This window comes from Bos grunniens, chromosome 6 (genome assembly GCF_055505025.1).
Source record: "Bos grunniens cultivar Pamir isolate PY7600 chromosome 6, Bosgru_T2T1.0, whole genome shotgun sequence".
In the NCBI taxonomy this organism is placed as follows: Eukaryota; Metazoa; Chordata; class Mammalia; order Artiodactyla; family Bovidae; genus Bos; species Bos grunniens.
The window spans coordinates 72,699,949-72,715,700 of NC_141170.1; the positions used below are offsets into that span (position 1 = coordinate 72,699,949).

At 38.4% G+C, this 15,752-nt stretch overlaps 1 protein-coding gene across 19 annotated transcripts in view; it reads right to left on the reverse strand.

Moving 5' to 3' along the window:
* RBPJ (recombination signal binding protein for immunoglobulin kappa J region) overlaps window positions 1-15,752 on the reverse strand; it is a 242,818-nt gene that overhangs the window by 92,582 nt on the left and 134,484 nt on the right. The window contains exon 2 of one of the 19 annotated variants that reach the window (XM_086406220.1): window positions 7,744-7,812. The exons of 17 other annotated variants lie outside the window; for them this stretch is intronic. In XM_086406220.1, coding sequence (XP_086262346.1) covers window positions 7,744-7,812 — 69 coding nt within the window. Of the gene's footprint in view, window positions 1-7,743; window positions 7,813-15,752 lie in introns of those variants that run through there. One more of the 19 variants, XM_086406239.1, reaches the window with a different exon arrangement.

Below are 15,752 nucleotides of genomic sequence, written 5' to 3' on the forward strand. Positions count from 1 at the left end.
ATCTATTTCTCACTTTCACTGTATAATTGTAAGGGATTTGACTTAGGTCATACCTGAATGGTCCAGTGGTTTCCCCTACTTTCTTCAATTTAAGTCTGAATTTGGCAATAAGGAGTTCATGATCTGAACCACTGTCAGCTCCCGGTCTTGTTTTTGCTGACTGTATAGAGCTTCTCCATCTTTGGCTCCAAAGAATATAATCAATCTGATTTCGGTATTGACCATGTGGGTGATGTCCATGTGTAGAGTTACTACAATCTTACTACATTACTGATTTATAGTAAAGCATATATCTCAAACTGGAAGAGATGCAAAGGGCAAGGAATGGGGAAAGGTCGGAAAGTTACCTCATTAACATATTAACATAACAAAAGACACTTTTTATCACTCTCATTATTTAGGAAATTCAAAAGGTTTTAGGAGCTCTGAGTCAGGAACTGTGGACAAGACCTAACATGTATGAGAAATAAATTCTGGTCATCTGACGACCAGATTTATAGATCACAATATCACAGTGGTCAAAAATGCATTTCTTTTTTCTATTATAGTCTTAATGTTGTGCCTTCCTATTTCCCTGTCTCTATCTATATAGTCTCATTATTATGTTTTTCATGTCGGAGATTACACAGTAATCTGTACAGTATTACCACATTTATTGTTTAAATCAACAGAGTTGGGAAAAGAGGTTATGCATTTTATAAAATAAAACAAGAAAATTTCAAGTAATCATTTAAGTAATCAAAAATTAATATGTAAAACACTTTCATTTACTCCAGGAAAGTTTCCTTCATTACTTTTGACTTGAGCAATTATAATAAATTAGTTCATCTTCCATGTGTGCATGCACACTCTGCCCTGCTTGACTCTTTGCGACCCTGTGGACTGTGGCCCTCCAGGCTCCTTTGTCTACTGAGTTTTCCATGCAAGGATACTGGAATGAGTAGCCATTCCCTTCTCCAGGGGATATTCCCGACACGGGGACTGAACCCACATCTCTTGCAATTGCCTGCGTTGGCAGGCTGGTCCTTTACCACTGTGCCACCTGTATCATCAATTTAGAGTGAGAGTTATTCAAAATCACGTTTTCTGCCTGCATGACATTTTTCCAGAAACCACACAAGCAAATTATTCCTGTGCATATGTCATCATCTCCCAATTTCACACCTAAAACCTGTTTCCCATATCAAATGATGGAACCTGTAATTAATACCATTGCTCAAATCAGAACATGAGGTTAGCTTTGACTCCTGTCTTCATTTCACACACCATATCTAACCTTGGCACACTTTGCCTCATGGTCTTTCCATTTGCTGTTCCTTCTTCCTCAAACGCTCTGCCACAAACATGCCTCACATTGTCACCTTATCCTTAAGGTCCTTTGCACAAGTGTCCCCATCTCAGAGACCTTCCAAAAACACTTTATCTTGTTGCAACCTCTTCCTGACACTCCTTATCCTATTTCCAGCATTCTTTCTCTTCTAAAGTCCTTATCTCAATAAATATTATACTCGGGATACAGCTGGCACTCCAAAACTTTGAATATATCACTAGGGCTCAGTCAGTTTATGTCAGATAGTCCCAGACTGAGGGAATAAGAGGGTTCCACAATGTGAAGGGTTGATAATGGTACCCTCATTGATCTGTTTCAACATATCATAAATTACCTAGTTTAATGACCTGAGCCCACAGAAAACAGGTGAGGGACTTAAGATAATTCGTGCAACAAAAGTAGCATTGGAGATAATACTAATAATTTAAGCACACTAAACAGATAAATGGCAGAAGGGGACCTTTTCTTCTTAGTACTCCCTCTTTACCAAGTAAAAATGATTAACCAGATACAGTAAGAGTCAAAAAGAAGATAAAGATAACTTTTTAAAACACAGATTTACACCTATTACCAACAATAACGTCTCCCTGTGTATAAAATTTGCCCCAATATATTAGCAAATGACAGTGTAAAGCAACAACAATTAGTAAATACTTAAAACTTTAAGTACTTAAAACATTAACAGATCTCTAGGTTGTGAGCTTTTTCTCTCTGGCAAGATTTAAAGTCACGATTTCCAGTTTAGAACTTTGGAAATCACTAAGTTTAGATGCTTCTTTTATGATTTCTTATAAAATAGTATAAGATAAGAAACACATACCATGGGGAAAAACTTATTTTTCCTGTAGTGGTAGACAAGGCTTAAATATGACTTGGGGAATAACATGAACATAAACCAAAATGTATCTTTCTGTGAGTAAACTACTGTATAAATATACACAGAAAATACTGTTCAAGATTATGGTGGGGAGAAGAACTAGTATTAGAAAAAATTACGTACTATAGGATATTTGTCATAAAGTGAGTAGTTATATTTTTCTAATGTGCCTCAGTTTATACAGTCTTTGCTGGCTTCTTGATGAAATGCAAAGATTTCTAAGAAAATACAGGAAAATATCAATATGTTCCCAGCTGCAAGTTCATTCTACAGTTAAATACTTACTGACTGCCTTTTACATGACAGGCATTCTTCTAGGTACAAGGCACAGAAAACTGAACAAAAAGACAAGGTGTCTTCAGGAGGGAGATTCTTTACTTATTTAAAACTTTTTATGGAAAATCTAGAATATCATCTGCTATGAGAGTGCCTACTTTACTCAAAATAAAAATTTCTATAAAAAGCTTACTGAGATCCCATCACACAAGAAACTTATTCATTTCACCTTTCAATTAGCAAGCAAAGAAAATGACAACCGAATTGTACAAAGTACTACCAGATGTCATGGATATGGTTAATTATATAAAACACTGCAGCTTCATGAAATAAGGAGTAACCATGAAAATCTTTTCTACAACACAGAGGTTTCGTCTTCACACAAGAGCAAAGCACCTAAAAGGACTGTGAAATCAGAAGAATTACTCATTTTTCTTTATACAAAGAGGTTCCCCAATTGATTACTTTTCCTGTGAGGCATGGAGCTTCCTGTGGTATGTGATCCGGCAGTTATTTTTGTAAAATTAAAAACATTTAAGGTAAACATGGCATTTAAATAATGACATTTCAACTATAAAATTACATGATTTGTACAGAAATAAAACAACTTACAACTAGCTCTCTAAATGACTCTCATAAAGTATAAACCAAGATTTAAAAAAAATAATAAGCATATATATATATACAGTTTAAATAATGAAGAAAACTAACTACACTGCTCTCCCTAAAAAATACTTGCGAAGATAAAAAGGGGTTCTACCATTCTATTAAAAGTATCTTTAAAATCTTCACCTCATTTGTATCACAACATTTGAGATTTCTGTACATACTTCATTGTGAATATTAGCAAAGTACATTTCAAATAATTTATTACTACATAATCACATATATCGGGGTGTATGTTAACTTTTTCCTGGTACAGGTTAACAACCAAAAGTCTAGAGACTGGAATACAGTACAAAACAAAACAAACTGCTGCAGGCGGCACACTGCTCTTGTCATATATACTGATCAAGACCAGAAGACAGGCAAGCTTCTGAGGCTTCACGTGAATTAATTAAATCCGCCTCAGTTAATGCCTCAGTTAATCACTAGGGACACCAAGCCAAAAAAAACAATATGAAAGAATCAACAAATACACATCATCCCTTGAGGAGAAAAACAATACAGAATATTTTTCCTCATCAAAATGAGATAGTCAATGTGGAAAGCCTCTGAAAAGTTTAAGAATATCAGTCAAGTTCATGAATGTCTTCACTGTCATAGCATTAGCAAATGTGTGTCCCTCTCCCCAACAAAAGCCACTTTTAACGGTGACTTTCCATTAACACATAAGAAGCTGTACAATGTTATAGAAAAGGCAACAAAAGGAGTTTCAATTACGTTTCATCCCCTTCCCTCATTGTGTTCCTTCCAATAAGCATATAAACAAATGAAGGCAATTCCACCTTAAAAAGCTCCATCACCACACATAGGCTCCATTCCCACCAAATTCTGAACCACTCCTCAGCCCGCGTCAAACCACATTCTAGCTCCCACTAGTTCACTAAAGTTGTTTTTACCAATTTGAAATCCTAAAGTCCTCAACTGGTGAGCACCTGTGTTTATTTCACGCGCCCTCTTTGCAGCATGTGACACAACGACAGGCTTCCCTCCTCCCGGAAGCACGCTCTTCGTTTTGGTGACACTGCACTGTCTAGGTTTTGTTTCACCTCTAGTGATAACCTTCCTTTACTAGTTTTTACACCTCCACCTTAAGTGCTGATGCTCACCAGAGGTTTGTCTCTGCTTAACTCCTGAGGAGATTTCGCCCACACTCCAGGTTTTAATTACTATCTAGCAGTCTTCAAGTTTATATTTCCAAAAGGGACCTCTCTCTCCCAAGCTCCAGAAACCACAGAAAAAAAATTTATATATGTAACTGGCCACTGGAAACTTTCAACTAACTCTCTCACACAGGCCTCGGCACAACATGTTCAAAACCAAAAACTTCTCCCCACCAACACGAACTCTACTCTTCCACTATGTCATTTATCTCAGTGCTATCTCATCCTAACAAATGGCACCACCACCTCCCACTCCAACAAAATGTGTAAAGCACCAGCTTTCTTATGCTATGCTAAGTCACTTCAGTCGTGTCCACCTCTGTGCGACCCCATAGACGGCAGCCCACCAGGCTCCCCTGTCCCTGGGATTCTCCAGGCAAGAACACTGGAGTGGGCTGCCATTTCCTTCTCCAATGCAGGAAAGTGAAAAGTGAAAGTGAAGTTGCTCAGTCGTGTCCAATTCTTAGCGACCCCATGGACTGCAGCCTACCAGGCTCCTCCGTCCATGGGATTTTCCAGGCAAGAGTACTGGAGTGGGGTGCCATTGCCTTCTCCGACCAGCTTTCTTACTTCTTGACAAATTTCTAATAACTCCAAAAGACTAATCTCACTCTTACAACTTGCCCCAAGCAGTTATACTGAAGAAATAAAGCTCCATTCTGTCTTTTTAAAATAACATGTCGTCACAAATTCTGTCATTAGATTCCTTTTGGATATCATTAAAAAGTGACTTCAACTAACAAGGACTGAAAAGATGCTCAACATCACTCATTATTAGAGAAATGCAAATCAAAACAATGAGATACCACCTCACACCAGTCAGAATGGCCATCATCAAAAAGTCTACAAGTAACAAAAGCTGGAGAGGGTGTGGAGAAACGCAACACGCTCGCATTGTTGGTGAGAAGGTAAACTGATACAGCCACTCTGGAAGACCGGATGGAGATTCCTTAAAAAGGTAGGAATAAAACCACTGTATGACCCAGCAATCCCACTAGGCATATACCCTGAGGAAACCAAAATTGAATGTACCCCGATGTTCATCACAGCACTATTTACAATAGCTAGAACATGAAAGCAACCTAGATGTCCAAAGACAGATGAGCGGATAAAGAAGCTGTGGTACATACATACAATGTAATACTACTCAGCCATAAAAAGGAACACATTTGAGTCAGTTCTAATGAGATGGATGAACCCAGAGCCTATTATACAGAGTGAAGTAAGTCACAAAGAGAAAGATAAATATCATACACTGACACATGTATATGGAATATGAAGAGATGGCACTGATGAATTTATTTTCAGGGCAGCAATGGAGAAACAGACCTATGGACACGGGGGAGGGGAGGAGAGAGAAGGGAGAGAGAAACATGGAAACTCAACAGTACCATATGTAAAATAGAGAGCCAGTGAGAATCTGCTGTATGAGTCAGGGAACGCAAGCAGGGGCTCGGTGACAGGCTGAAGGGTGGGATGGGGAGAGAGATGGGAGGGAGGTTCGGCAGGAGGAGACATGATGTACCTGTGGCTAATTCTTGTTGATGTGTGACAGAAAACCACAAAATTCTGTAAAACAATAATCCTTCAATTAATTTTTAAAAAATGACTTCAAAATACAGGTATTTCTTGCTACAGAGTAAATGTAGCTTACAAATGCAAAACTTGTAGAATCCTAATAGTAGACTTGTGCCTTTGAAATTTCAGGAGCATAGGTATACATGTGGATGCCCAATATTTGTGTTTTAAAATTTCCAAAATGGGATTTCCCTGGCAGTCCAGTGGTTAAGACTCCACGCTTTCACTGCCGAGGGCCTGGATTCAACCCCTGGTCAGGGAACTGAGATGCCACAATCCAGGCAGCAGGGCCCCTCTCCACCAAAAAAAAATTAAAGGAAAAGGAAAACAGATGCATGGCGGCGGCGGGGGGGGGGGGGGGGCGGGGGGGGGGTGCGCCGGGAGATAATCTTATTAATACCAAGAAAAAGCTTCACATTAGAGCAGAAAAAAAGGCATGATTTTGTAATTTTCAATAACTGTATCACTGTATCCTCTGAAACTCTTCCTCATACACGATAGAAACCTATCCTTAATCCTAACAAAAGCCTACCAGTGCCTCAAAGCACGGTTGGGCTAGTTATCTGACTGAGCAGAAATGAAAACAGCACGCTGATGTCAGAGCTAATGAGGAAGAAGTATCCATCACTAGGTGATCCCTCTCATAGGAACAGACTAACTTCCCCCAGGGAACATGGGAATTTCATACACTTCCAACTTTTGGGAGTTCTCTCAAGTTCACTAAGTCATTCTAATATCTACATCACATTCTGTCGCCAGGTGTCATCTTTCCAAAGTATACCAAGTTGGTGTGATTAGTAAATAGTCCAACATAAACGGAAACCTCAGGAGCACTGCCAGAGATGAGTGCTGGAAAAGCCATCTATTCATGGAAATAATATTTCTATTTCCCTAGTGATTACAGCTACCAGTGACAACTGTGAAATCCCAAGAGAAGAAAAGAAAATTTAACTGCCTCAAAACTTTAATTATTCATATAAACTAGCCAAAAAACTAAAGCTAAATGTTACACAAAGGGCTCTCTAATCCCCTAATATTTTTGGCTAATTATTCCACTGGTAGTCTACATCTGCTGTACTAAAATCTGATTATGAATCAGAAGTAACTCACTGGGAACACTTTTATATCTAAAAGTGATTGTGGATAATAACTACAATTCACAAAAACTATGATTTCTAATGTGCATAAAATCCTGTGCTTCACAATAAAAGAACAGACGTTACTGTCAAAGTCTAAACTCTCAGGAAAAAAAAAAAACTCTTAAACTCTCTTAACCACTAGAAAGAATGAGACAGTTTAACAACAAAAAAGTTAATTTCAACAGCATATTCAACCTGTATTTTTTTAATATCTTCAATAATAAGCAATTTATGATTAGGAAGCATGTTAAACATTGCCTTTACAAATAAAGTGAATCTATTATGTTGATTTAAACACATAGTTTAGAAGTTTGCAAATACATATTCTAATAACTGCATAAATACTGACCTATAATCCCACAGATTCAGTTATGGGATTTTTTGCTCTGTTTGATTTTTGGTCAGAGTCTCATTTGTTTTAACTATTGTTCTTCAACCATTCTCTCTTTTTTATTGTCTTTTTGAAATAAATTATTTTCTAGAATGGAAAAGTTTTATCTTCTAGATATTTTAACAGAAAATAACTGCGGTTCCCTTATTTCTTGTAGCTCAGTTTTAGGTGCGATCTTTAGCATCTCAGAGGAAAACTATCTTTAATAATTTATACTTAACTATTTGGATCTGCTCAATAACATATTAAAACCATATACTTTTGATATGAAAACAGGGATATACACTGTGTCTAAACACTATGTAGGAGTTAATTATGTGTGTTACTTGCTCAGTTGAGTCCGACTCTTCAATCCCACGGACTGCAGCTGGCCAGGCTTCTCTGTCCATGGGATTCTCCAAGCAAGAAAACGAGTGGGTTAGTTCCAAACAATCCAACATTTATAGCTTTAAACAGAAGACATAGGTAAAGCATCATTCATAAGTACTTGCTTATAAGTAATTGCCCAATGCAAAAATATCTGATGACAGAAACCATGTTCATAAACCAACTAAAATTACAGTTTACCTTTACTGTACACATATCCAAGTAATACAGTTAAAGATCATCAAAAAGTCAAGCAAAATATCCCAAATTGCTTCAAAATCATAAGAAACGGAGAGCAGTAATAGAAATGACTGCTCCAAAGAGTCCCAGAATAGAAACACTCTCTTTGTACTGTCCTAACTCATCCCTCTCAAAACACACTCACCCTTAGAGAACAAACACAGAATTCATTGCAACTGTGGATATAATTTGTGAGCGGCCTTTCATTGCTCCATAAAGGCTCATCATTGTAGATGTTCATCAGTTTTTAAGCCACATCCACAGCTGCTGTCTTAGTTAGAAAAACAACAAAATTTGACAGCAAAAAAACTTTAACAGTTTTACATAAAACAAAATGAAAAGTACTCCAGTATAATAAAAAGAATGTATATATCTCAAGTATCAAAAACATGAGACTCATTTTTAACAGTGATACCTTTCACTTACATGGTGTGAGAATTACTTTCTAAAGCCTTCCAGCACATACAGTATCATTTCTAACTTAAAGCCTAGATCTAAGTTATCATTTACACAGAAAATAAGTGAAGCAGGGATATTATCAAATTAGTTAGTGGGGAACTGTGTCTATTTCATGACCACCAGCCTGTGTTTTCAAAAACCTTCCTTCCAAAATCATATAATAAACTTTAGAAGCAAAAATCCCACATAAAACTGTTCTTTAAAAAGTCTATTTAAAAAAAAAAAGTCTATTTAAAAAAACTCCTGTATAAACCGCTTCCCTATGCAACTTTAGCCTTCTGCATCAGATCTGTTTTCTGCCTGGACTGAGGAAGGGGCTCCTGTGGTTAGTGAGCACAGCCAATCACGTGCCGATGGATGACTAAGAGTTAACCACACATGAGGAAGGGAGGATGCCCAGTAGCATCATCACACTAGACTGCATCATCACCAGACGATGTTCATGGCAATGGGACAGGAATCCAGAGACATGCGTTTGAATTTCAACCCCCCACCAACCAGCAGGTGGACTTGGTTAAGTTTCTGTAAAACAAAAGAACACTATCTTCCTCTCCAGACAATGGCAAGGCCTTCCATCCCTGGGCTGGGAAGATTCCCTGGAGGAGGGCATGGCAACCCACTCCAGTATTGTTACCTGGAGAATCCCCACGGAGAAGCCCGGTGGCTACAGTCCATGGGATCACAAAGAGGTTGGACATGACTGAGCAACTAAACACAGCACAAAATAAATGCAACAACAGAGCTCAAAGCTGCTGCTGCTGCTAAGTCGCTTCAGTCGTGTCCGACTCTGTGCGACCCCATAGACAGCAACCCACCAGGCTCCCCCGTCCCTGGGATTCTCCAGGCAAGAACACTGGAGTGGGTTGCCATTCCCTTCTCCAATGCATGACAGTGAAAAGTGAAAGTGAAGTCGCTCAGTCATGCCCAACTCTTAGCAACCCCATGGACTCCACATTAGATGAATCTGTATCTGTACCAGGGGGCCTATAAAATTTTTTAAGTATAACATACAACAGTAAAAGTAGGACTTTAAAATCAATGAGAAAACAACAGAGCATTCAAACAGTGATGCAGTTAGAACACTTCATTTATTCATTCATTCAACAAACACATATTGCGTACCCACTATATTCCAGTGGGGAAGAGAAATAAAGCAAAAAGCGAATAACACACATTGTTAGAAGGTGATACATGCCAGTGAGTAAAATAAAACAGGGAAAGAGAACAAAATGTGGAATAAAAAGTAGGATAAATGCAGTAAAATGAAAAGCACTATAAAGGAGATTAAAAAAAAAAAAAAAGTGCCAGTGAGGTGGGAAACCAGAAGTGTGGTATCCTAGAAGTCAAAGAAAAAAAAAGTTTGAAGAAGATATCAAATGCCACTGATCAAGTCAAGTCAAGGGGGGCCTGCACATTCACCTGTATGGAGGGAACTGGCTACTATGATAAGAACAATTTTGCTGACGTGGTCCAGGCAAAAGCCTGGCTTAAAAAAAGGTTTAGGGGAAATGGAGTAAGAGTAACTGGAGATAGAAAGAACTCCTCGTTCAAAGTTTGTTTCAAAGGGAAATAGAGAAATAGGAACTAGTGGGGAGTGGGGAGTCCAGATGAGAAAAAGCAGCATGTTTGTATATCGTCAAGAACGCTTCACTAAAACGGTAAAAACTGAGACCAGTGGGAAGGCCAGAGAGCTAGCCAATGTCATAGAGTAGCTGAGAAGGCAAGGGATCTAAGGCACAAGCAGAGAGTTTGCCCTTAAGTTTGAAAGTATACTCACCCCACTGTAAGCAGTGCATATCTCTGGGAGTTGGGATTTTAGATGTGCAGTGGAACTATCTTATTCACTTTACTATATTGATCTTTGTTTACAAGGAATATGTATTTGTCTAAATGATTCTTTTTAAAAAGCTCAAGACAGGATTTTAGGATGGTGGTGGCACCAGCTTAGTTTTTCAGCCTTTCCACATAAAAAGCACCCGGACAACAAAATCAAAATATGTGGACAACGTTAAGAAAAAAAATAGGTTACAAGGTAACCCCACAAACTCCCAATACTAACAGGTGTACAATAATGAGCTACCAAAAGCCACAGATTAAAGACAGAAGCAATTTGGGGGTGCGGGGGAAGGAGCTGACAAGACTATGACAGTGGTCCAACCAGGAGACGAAACCGGCCTGGAGAATAAAACGATGGCAGTGAGCAAGGAAAGGAGAGCCCAGAACATGAAACAGCTCAGTGGTAAAAGAAGCCACCTGCAATGAGGAGACACAGGACACTTGGGTTTGATCCCTGGGTTTGGAACGACTCCCTGGAGAAGGAAATAGCAACCTACTCCAGTATTCTTGCCTGGGAAATCCCATGGACAGAGGGCTACATTCCACGGGGTTGCAAAAGAGTCAGACTCAACTTAGCGACTAAATAACAAGCCTATTTTATAGGATGCTATAACAGGTCTAGGTGGTAGGAAAAAACAAATTTGGCTGGCCTACAGAACAACTAGTAGTAGTTTTAGAAATACAGATATAAACATCTGAGGCAATGATACAAATATAAAGTCAAAGAATAGATAAAGCAAGGAAAGAAAAAGACTGCAAACCACAATATTTAAGACTAAAGACGGAATAGGTAGAAAAGATGGAATGTTCAAGAGGTTAACATAGTGTCTTAACAGTCAAGAACAAAGACATCATGGTCAACAAAAAACAAAGGATGCAGAAAAATAAAACCAGGTTTTGGGAGCCAGGTGAAGGGTTATTTATTGACGGTCTGGGATGAAAAATCAGATTTTAACATGTAACAAAAAGAAGGATATAAAAATAAGTGGTAAAGCAGTGACTTGAAAGAAATGTATGAAAGGAAATCAGCAGCAAGTAATTCTCAGAGAACAGCCAAGTCTGGCAGCCTGTTTGCATACATGCATGAATCCTCACAAGAATTCTGAGATATACTCCCCATTTTACAATTGGGGAAACTTAAGTTACAACACAATTATATAAATTGTCCAAAGTCATACAATGTGTATACAAAATAATTAAATGACCTGAAAATTGGTCTCTAGGCGGAAAAGGAGTAAGATGATGGATAAAAACTAAAAACACAAATTGAGGAAAGAGGATTTAACTGATTTAACTTTATCCCAGGAGTATCCGACAAGATTATTTTTAAATTTTTACTTATAGACAAATGATGCTACTTCAGAGAACCTTTTGAGTTCAAACACTAGTCAAAAATAAAGGTTTATTTTTGAAGTATTGTAATAGAGAAGGATATAATAATCTCCTAAGCCTCGTATTAGACTTACTTATATCTGGGACTGTCTTGCCATCTATTAGAGAGCTTGGAAGCTTTCAAATGATTAACATTTAGGTGGAGAGATAAACAGAAGCTCTCTGAGTACAGGGCAGGGCAGTGGCAAGGAAGAAGGAAAGCTGTGTGAGCCTGGGTTAAATCACTAAATCCCTGACCCTCAGACTTATCTATGAAATGGAGATACCATCTCCCTTCACAGTGTAGTTGCGGTCTCAGGAGACATTCAACCAAAATGTCAGTTCCCTAATCCCCTTAAATATTTTGTTTGCTTTAAAAAAAAAAAAAATGTGGTTGCTAAACTAAGGACATTTTAAATATAGAACGTTAACATTTCCATTTAAAACAAAGTTTAAGAATATGCTCCCAGTTGATAACAGTAGCTAATTTCCTACTGGAAGACTACAGTGGCTCACTTTACATGATATATTCAAGTAACTTTTGAATTTCTTATAACAAACATATTATTTTTCCAACAAGAGAAATAATCAAGATGAGTGTTTACAGATGACATTAACTAGCCCTTAAGAAAAACTTGCACATCAAGATAGTCACTTCTCTGAAATAGCTGTAGAAACAGGGTAAAATGAAATGAAAAAATAAAGCAACAGCACACCTAAGCTACTATATGAATTTAAATTCTAATGTAATTTAAAAGATTTAATTTTCCAACTGACAACGTCAAGGACTTACAGCTAAGAAAGTTTAAAGGACTAACATGCCACTAAAGTCTGTATTAAAATGTACCCATCACACTGTAGCACAGAGGAAAGCCAGAATGAAACGTGACTTGTTTATCGATAATTGTGAAATAAATAATCTTTGAAAGCTATAACTGTGTAGGGTTTGTTTTTTTTCCCCAACAGTGAAGCAACAACTCCCATTAATTCAGCACTATGCATTTAAATCAAATAATGACACTCATTACTATAAGCTACAAGTAAACCACCAAACCAAAACTATCCCTACTATCTTTGGAATGCTGAAATGGATTTAATTTACTTCCTTGTCATTTGGATAAGAAGAGATGATAGACAACAGATTTAATGAATTCCACAGTCAAGAGGGGCTTCCCTGGTGGCTCAGATGGTAAAGAATCTGCCTGTAATGCAGAAGACCCAGGTTCGATCCCTGGGTAGAGAAGATCCCCTGGAGAAGGAAATGGCTACCCACTCCAGTATTCTTGCATAGAGAATTCCATGAACAGAGGAGCCTGGCAGGCTACAACAGTCTGTGGGGTTGCAGGAGTTGGACACAACCTAGCATCTGAGCAGTCAAGAGAGTAAATATTATTATCTTGTCATAAATACATTAGAAAAATCACTGTATGAAAATCATCAAATTTATAAACAAGCTCATCTTTCAGTATACAATTTCAAGTTGTGGCCTCCTTCCCTATGACAGTCTTCTTTTTTCTCTATCTCCTCTTCTGCCATTTTCTCTTCCAGAAGTTTTGGAAATAGTCAGGTGCAATTTAGTGCCAAGTGGCAGAACTAAGAAGCTAAGGAGGCAAGAAGCAGAGACTGGAGTGAACCAGGAGTTAAGTGAACCAGGCAGTTCTTGCATAGGGGCAACTAACGCAGAGTGACTGAGGAGATGTGCAGTGAGAACAAGGATGTGGCCACCTTGGTCAGTCAAAATACAGTACAAGATAAAGAACAGGGAAACAGCAAAGGGGAAAGGCTTAGAGTCAAGCAAACTGGCAGCAGCACTCCCAGGCCTGGGGCTGCGAGACTTGTATTCTTCATCTGAGCCCACAAAAATAGGGGAAGAAAAGTATTTTAAAAAACAAAGTGCACGTAACTTCAAAAGGCAGCAGAGTGGTATAAACACAAAAGAATAAAAGACCAGCATAAATCTCTCCCTGCACTAGTCTCAGCTCAGATACTCAATGTGTCTCAGCCATTAGCTACGGGTAAATTATTTAATCTGTGTCTACATTTCAGTGAGTAATTACTTTAGAACATATGATTAACAAAGTCTTTTCCAGATCTGAAGTTTCCTGAATCTAATGAATTTAACAATTTTTGTCACACAGGATGCAGGTACTTTCTATATGTTATTCCACAACAACAAGAGGACAACGTACCAGAATTTAAATAAGAGGATATAGAATCATAGTCCAGTATCCCTACAGACCACACTTCTCCATCATCTTTCATTAAATCCAAGAAACTAATTCCCAATCTTCTTTAAAATGATCCACAAATTATTAACAAAAAACAAGGGCTAAAATGTAAGACTTCGCTTTAAATACACTCAGCAGTGGGAAATTTGATCACCTGTCAATTTCACTAAGCTTCACTTCAGCTTCTTTCCACAGGACAAACTCTAATGCCATTATACTTTCTGTTTTTCAACACTCTAAGTTAGGTTTCTATTTGCTATATGTTTCATATCCCACTTGAGAAAGTACAGTCCAAAACTGGCAGAGAGCTGAACATGAATGAATCCAGGGGGTCATTTTATCAATGGGCTCTGCATAGAAAAACCAATCTAGCTGAGCGTCAGCTTTATTTATCACTTAAACTAAGTGCCACCTAGTGGCAAGGATTATATTTTATTAAATCCACTCAAGTCCTGTTCATCCAGCAAGTATTGTACAAACTAGCCAAGAGCAGTTGCTCCACAATTAGGCAACATAAGTAAAATACTGATCCAGTTCTCATGAAGCTTGCTGACAGATTAGATACAGAGAAAAAAAATAATACAGATATATTTACATACTTGCAGAAAGATGTCTGTTACAATATTATGTCAAATGTTACAAAAGTATGCAAAAATACTCTGTATTTACTTAAAAGCTGGTGAAAACAGACTCTCAGTTCTGTAGATGCTCTTACACCTGTTCACCTCACTCAGACTTTCCCATTTGTAAATACTCAGTTAGCTAGGTTTCAGTAGACCCTCTGGAGAAGGGAAAGGCTACCCACTCCAGTATCCTGGCCTGTAGAACTCCATGGACTGTATATTCCATGGGGCCACAAATAGTCAGACACAACAGAGTGACTTTCACTTTCTCCAGTTAGTGGGTAGATCAGGAGCTATGTACAGAACTATATAATTTTTTGCATGAAAAATTTCCTCATATTCAAACCAAAAGTTAAATGATTTGAAAAAGTATGCTGGACACTATGGAGACAATAAAAAGTTCAGGGGTTTCCGTGATGGGATAAGGGACGGAGAGAGAAATGGACAGGCAGGGCCCAAAGGATCTTACAGGGCAGTGAAACTACTCTGTGCTACTACATGGGAGACACATTTGTAGATATATTTGTCCAAGGGCTTCCCAGGTGGCTCAGTGGTAAAGAATCTGCCTGCCAATGCAGGAGCCACAGGAGATGCAGGTTCAATCCCTGGGCTGGGAAGATCCCCTGGATGAGGAAATAGCAATACACTCCAGAATCCCTGTGGGATAATCTCATGGACAGAGGAGCCTGACAAGCTACAATCCATGGGGTCGCAGAGTTGGACATGACTGAGCATGCATGCACGCACACACACACACACACACTTGTCCAAACCTACAGAATGTACCCCAATGTACAGTGAACCCCACTGTAAACTCTGGATTTGGGGAGATATAACATGTCAATGTAAATTCATCAAGTATAACAAATATATCACTCTATTGGGGGATACTGATAATAGAGGTGATTTGTGTGGGGGCAAGAAGTACACGGAAAATATTCCCCTCAATTTTGCTGTGAACCCAACTGCTAACTGCTGCTAAATCACACCAGTTGTGTCCGACTCTGTGAGACCCCATAGACGGCAGCCCACAAGGCTCCCCCGTGAACCTAAAACTACCCTTTAAAAAAAGTTCCATTTAAAAAAGAAAAAAGGAAAAAAAAAAAAAGCAATTCTCTGGTCCAGTTGTTAGAGGACTCAGCACTTGCACTGCTGAGAAACAGGTTTGATCCCTGATGGGGGATCTAAGATCCCACAAGCCATGCAGCACAG